At 41.7% G+C, this 6,000-nt stretch overlaps 1 protein-coding gene across 1 annotated transcript in view; it reads left to right on the top strand.

Annotated features, from left to right (window-relative positions):
* Positions 1 to 142: 142 nt before the first annotated feature.
* The window catches only part of SUGCT (succinyl-CoA:glutarate-CoA transferase), a 336,652-nt gene continuing 330,794 nt past the window's right edge, over positions 143 to 6,000 (top strand). The window contains exons 1-3 of the mRNA XM_050891832.1: positions 143 to 314; positions 4,384 to 4,435; positions 4,529 to 4,602. Of these exons, the coding sequence (XP_050747789.1) occupies positions 143 to 314; positions 4,384 to 4,435; positions 4,529 to 4,602 (298 nt within the window). The remainder of the gene's footprint in view (positions 315 to 4,383; positions 4,436 to 4,528; positions 4,603 to 6,000) is intronic.

Below are 6,000 nucleotides of genomic sequence, written 5' to 3'. Positions count from 1 at the left end.
CCTGGGAACAATTTAACGCTCCACCCGGGTGTGGGGGGAGGAAAGGGGCGGTGGCGAGCGGCGCTTGCGTGGTGAGCACCGTTTCGCGGCGCTCGCGGAGGTGCTCGGCGTTGCTTCGAGTGGCGGGCGACAGCGCGTGAAGATGCTGCGCGCCGGGCTGGGAAGAAGGAGCTGCCGCTGTGGCGGCGGGCTGTGGAGGAGCCCGTGCCCGGCCGCTGCCAGCGGCAGCGCCTCGCCGCGCTGCCCAAGAGCCCTGAGCGCCGCCTCCCCTAGGAACGGCGGCGGGGCGCGGGGCGGCGGCGCTCCCCCGGCAGGTAGCCGCGCCGCGCCCTCCTCCTCCGCAGCCTCCCCGTCCCTCCCTCGCCTCGTTGGGCCCCCCCTGCCCGTTAAATCTCGCCGGGGCTCTGAGGGGGTGCCACACGCGCGCGGGGGGCTCGGGCAGCGGTCGGAGCCGTTAAGCTGGGCGGGAGGGACGTTGAGAGCACCTGAGGGAGGCTTCTGCCGCCGCCCCCTCGCAGCACCGCGGTCCGCCCCGTGGCCTCCTGTGAGGAGAAGGGGGCTGCACCGTGCCGGCAGTCAGGTGCTGAGCTCGCTACCAGCCCTGCCGTCCCCCTTCTCCCGGCACCGCGGGGCCTGTGGCGCCAGGGCGAGATCGTGGGGCTGTGGGTGGGTGGCGAACAGGGTCGCCTCGCGGCCGCGCTTGTGGCAAACGCGGTCGCTTGTGTGGCCTTGGTCCGCCGCTCTGCTCCTTGCTGGGCTGAGTGTAATTGCAGCTGGACTTTGAACAGCGGCTGTGCCGCGCTGCCGGTAGCTCTGCTTCGCGCGTGGCAGGGAGCAGCGGGTCAGCTCTCTGGGCCGCTTCAGCTAATGGGGAAGTGCCTGCTGTCCAATTCTAGGCCTGATTTTTCAAAGGTTACAAAGCTCTTAACTTCATACAGTTGTTTGTTTTTTTTAATGAAGAAAAATAAAACTAAGCTGCAACAAAGTCATTTTCCTCTGGCTTTCAGATTTCTCTGTTATTAAATACCATAGAAAAATACTAAAAATTGCATCGATTGCATTAGAAGCAGAGGAAGTTTGGAGTTCTGTTTCCCAAGATGAACGTAACAAGTGTGTCCCTGGTTGGAGCGTACCTATTGATAGTGAATTAATCCACGGTAGTGATGGACTTTGATCATAACTTGCTGCATGTATAAATTGAAAAATATTGATTGTGCAATCAAAGTAGAGACAATAGACTTAAGGAGTGATGTCCTCTGGAATTGGATGTAATTGGAATGGAATCTATTTACTGTTAATTTGCCTTGTTGCAAAAATATTAAATGTACTAATCGGCTCTCTTCTCAGTGCCCTCTTTTGTCACTTACAAGTATAAAGGGAAGTTTTTTTGGGAATATGACATAAAAATTAATTTCTGATCTGTAGAATGATCTCTCTGTTGGTTGCTTACTCATATTGTTATGTTAGACCAACCTTGGGACAACCTACTGAGCTTAACTAAAGAGTTTAAATCATATTGGGAGTGAGTGGATCTATTTATTCTTCATCAAAGTTAATTATAAAAGATACATATGACTGTCTAATTTACAGTAAATTCAAGCATCATGGGAATAAAGAGTTTACAAATAGGATATAGTTAGAGCTGGGAGAGTGGATTTTTCTTTCAATCATCAAGTTACTGGAATACTAAAAGCAAAAATACAAGAGAAAATGTGAGTTTGCATTTTAGAGAATTTAGACTATTGAGCCAGAATTGCAACAAAAAACACTCCGGGAAAAGTTTAACTTTGGGCATGTGCCTGATAGGAAGCTAGTGAGGAGAGGAGGAAAAAAACCCTCAGAAGATGCTTCAGGTCAGTACTGATCAGTTCTGATCTCTTCTGCTTGTTTGTGGTGTGGTTTTGTTTCTTTTTGTTCCTGCAATAAGGGGTTGGTAGCATTCTGGTACTCGGGATCAGTGTACCAGAACTGCTGCTTCTCTGATAGTCAAAAGGCTTTCTATTCTAATTGTTTCAGCAAATTAGTGTCTTGCTGGAATGCAAATCTAGGTCCTGTATGTCTTCTTTTGTGAATATCTGTGCTCTTCTAGTTTGAAGAGACTAACAGGTCTATTTTTTTCTCAGATTTTCAAAAGCAAGCTTTTGATCTCTCCTCTTTCTTGCATTTCTTCATCATTGTGGACATCAGTGTTATTAATCGGCATTAAAAAAAATTCACAATCATCTGTTTGTCTCTGAAACAACAATTGTGGTTTCCTGTTCTGTTCCAACTCTAGAAGAGTCCTAATCCCTGAATGGAGTGTTAGATGTTACCATAATGTGGGTAATACGATAATTAGTAAGGATTCATCAGTCTTAGTTATACATAAATACATATTTACAGGCTAATCTTAACACTTATAGGCTTCTTCAAGAAATATCTTTATGGATTCCTGCAACTCAGCCACAGGTAGAGAATCTGTTGGCTCTGAAAAGTGTTCTGGTAGTGTATCTGTGAGAAACATAAGTGACACTAAATGCTGGTTCAGGAGGAGAATAACTGCGCCATTGAGTAGGAGAGTCAAGCTTTAAAAGGTGTGGAAAGAATAGAGGAAGATGGACCCTTTTTGTTAATTAAAATGATTTTTTTGTTTTTAGGGAGCTGTGCTCTTCAGTAAAGCTGTTTACATAGTTTCTGTAAACACAGAGTAATGCCATTGTGAAGCAAATGGCGCACTCGGTTCCTTAACAGACAAGCCTATGCTTAAGTGCTTGCTCAACTAGAGCCAACTTGATAAAATTGAGGTTGTGCTGGCGGATCTGTGGTGTTTACCTGGCACTAGCGCAAGTGTTTTCCAACACCTGGAACTTTCACTGAGGTGTGCAGCATTGAAGAGAGGTGGCAGCCTGAGTTTTCCTGAAGGCTTTGAAATGTGCAAAATACATGGCCACTCCTAGATAAGCACATTTTCAACATGCTACTTGGTCTGCATATTATATTAAAAACCAAAACCTGTTAAACTCAGATCCCTCTGGAGTGATTGGTAATAATTGAGGAAAATGTCTTGAAGATGAAGAATGGGATGCGTGTGTTCTCACTGAGAGCATTACAGTGAATGAAAACATTTTAGCAGAAGCCTTGAATTCCCAATGCTGCTTCTTATCTCTGTAGCTTTTTTTCTTATATCTCTCTCTTTATATCCATCTCCTTCTTACCATACCTTCTACCAGTAAGGTAGGAGGGAGAGTTACAAAGGGTGGCTCAGGTCTGATGGAGGGAGTGTGGAGCAGGTGACGCAGGCATTCGCTGCTGCATGACTCGGGAGATGCACCATGCTGCCCTGCACGCTTTGAGGGACTGTGGTTCTTTTCTCCTTCCTGTTCTGTAAGGAAGTCTATGCTTGAATTAATTGGTTTTTTGTGTTGGTGGTTCTCCCCCCCCCCCCCCCATGTTTTACATCTTTCTCTTACCTGGACAAACACCAAAAAGAGATGCTTACCACAAGTTAGTATTGTGTAATTTTTGTGGTGTAATCGACCAGGTGCTTTTTTTTTTTTGGTGGTGTGAGACCACCTTCCAAGTAGTAATGAAACTACTATCCACACAGGGTGGTGAAGTGTTTGCATCCCCAGCCTGCAATTAAAGACACTGAGTTAGCAGAAGATAACCCAAGGTCACTAAAGAGAGAGTTGGCAAACCTGTGGTCTAGACTATGAGCTTGCTTACTCTGTCTGTGACACTTATTGCCACTGCTGTTGTTTCTTAGAGCTAGTCAGGTTGGAAAGGGTGAGGGAAAGGAGGAAAGCACTGTGATTTCCTAGTAGTTATCTTATGTGTGTGACTGCCATTGAAAGTTAAAGATAGGAGTATTTCTGTGGTTCATATATTCTATCTTCAGTTTTGTAACCTCTTTTTTGAAATGCAGATATTCTTTTTTTTGTCTGATGCAAGTGCATAGGTCTACACAGGTCAAAACACTTTGTGAGGATATTGTGCTTCACGTTGGTCTCCTACCCATTAGTTTTAGTTTGTGTCTTTCTGATGTTGCTTGCTATGCTTTTATTGGATTTTTCTTCAGATTAGTCTTTAAAAGCTATATGAGTGTTTGTGGAAGGCACATATAAAAATATCTCTAAAAAGTAGCTTTATTGTAGAATTGCTAGGTGTTTAGAATAGGTTCTGCAATGTTAACCATAAGGTTTTCCATCTTTGAAAGGCTTTACTAATGTAATATACTCCTAATAACCTACCTGTGCAGAATGCTTGATTATCCTTTATTTGGGGAGGGAGATGAGGGAGGATGATGGAAGAGTGTCATAAAAACAGTGTTTCAGACTACCAATGAGAAACATATCTTACAAAAAAAAATTCAAGAGTAAGTTACTGTTTTCTGTTTCTTGTCAGGTGCTAATAATGTAAAGCCATTGGATGGTGTGAAAATTCTTGATTTAACCAGGTTTGTGTTTTGCCTGTAATTTGGAACAGTCTGTCTAGATGCAAATATTCTGATAGGAAAAACTAAGAAAACAATCCTTTTTTAATATTACAGGGTGCTTGCAGGGCCCTTTGCCACAATGAATTTAGGAGATCTAGGGGCTGAAGTTATCAAAGTGGAAAGACCAGGTAAGATTTTTATTTATCTATTTTAGATATAATAAGAATGTGGGGTGGTTTAACAAATAGTTGTTTATGTATTTTAAGTAATATATGACTAAGAATGCAAGATTGAAAACTTGAAAATATTTAGAAAGACAATACTATGTTTATTTGGTCATGGTGTGTTTTTGGTGACAGTGTATATATGGTATTGTGCTAAGAAATAATTTTGCAGCTATTTGTATATTTTTTTGAGCCAGCACTTTTCAAGTTTTGGGAACATTTTACATCCTCATACTATTTCTGGTGTGGTAGAGAACTAATTAGTAGGTTTGCTTATACATATATGACCTGTTTGCTTTAAGCTTAATGCTGTACTCCATGTATGTCTGTTTTCATCAGAAGTAGTCTATGTATTTAGAAAAGAGTGTGAGAAGGTTGAAGTTGTAAGGTCAGATAGCTTTTTCAGATATTAACGTACAAAACAGTACTGAGTCATCACTGACTAAAGTGCCTTATTCCATCACTCAAAACTAAATTGATTTTGTTGGAATTGTTTGGACTTTGCTTAGATTTTAAATTGGGCTTGTGAATGCTTAGATATATGGTGTTTTTTTGTAATGTGGTGAGAGGGTTAAAACAAGGTTTTAAATGTAGTGTTTGATGTGCAAAATTTGACAAACATACAAATCCTTCCAGCAATTAGTTACATAAGAACTATGGAAAAGATGTTTTTCCTATTTGGGAATTCAGAATCTTCGGCTCAGTTCCCTCTGAGCCAAAATGTCTTAGATAATTTTAAATAGGAATACATCTTACTACTCAGGATTAGTATACTGATAAAATGACAGGCACTTTAATTTTGGAAACAGAAATTCCACCTTCTATTTTCATTTTTATTATTACAAGGAAAAAAGGTAATATGAGCATTTAAAATATATATGTTGTTTGTTAGCACTGCTTTTGTGTAATATTATACAGATCTAGTGGGGTTGGCAAGCATTTTGACTGGTAGAGTATAAGGTGACTTGGCATACTATATCAACTTTCTCCCGAGAATAATTTTAATATTCCAGTACAGTTTCAGGTTGTTAATTAAAAATTACCTTGTCAGAGAAATCTTTCTTTGGCGTTGTGCAAAATGAACAAAAGTTATTTTCTGCATGAGGTAGTTGTATCTTTAAAGTCCAGGATCTGATATTCCCGTATAGGTGGAGATGGGAGTTCATTGGAAAAGGGAGATTTCTGAATTTGCATGAAAATCTTCATGCTAGTGCTGAAAGTGTCTGAGGTTAACAAGCTTTGAGTGTGTGTTTTCAGATGCAGAAACTTTTGTAGCTCCTTCTGAGTCTGATTGGACTCTGGGTCCATAAATAGATAGCTTCATAAATAGAATTTTGTTTTTGTGTATTTTAGCTTAACACA

The sequence above is a fragment of the Gymnogyps californianus genome, chromosome 2 (assembly GCF_018139145.2).
Source record: "Gymnogyps californianus isolate 813 chromosome 2, ASM1813914v2, whole genome shotgun sequence".
In the NCBI taxonomy this organism is placed as follows: domain Eukaryota; kingdom Metazoa; phylum Chordata; class Aves; order Accipitriformes; family Cathartidae; genus Gymnogyps; species Gymnogyps californianus.
The sequence above is the reverse complement of the archived record's forward strand: the minus strand, read 5'-3'. Positions and strand labels throughout refer to the sequence as shown.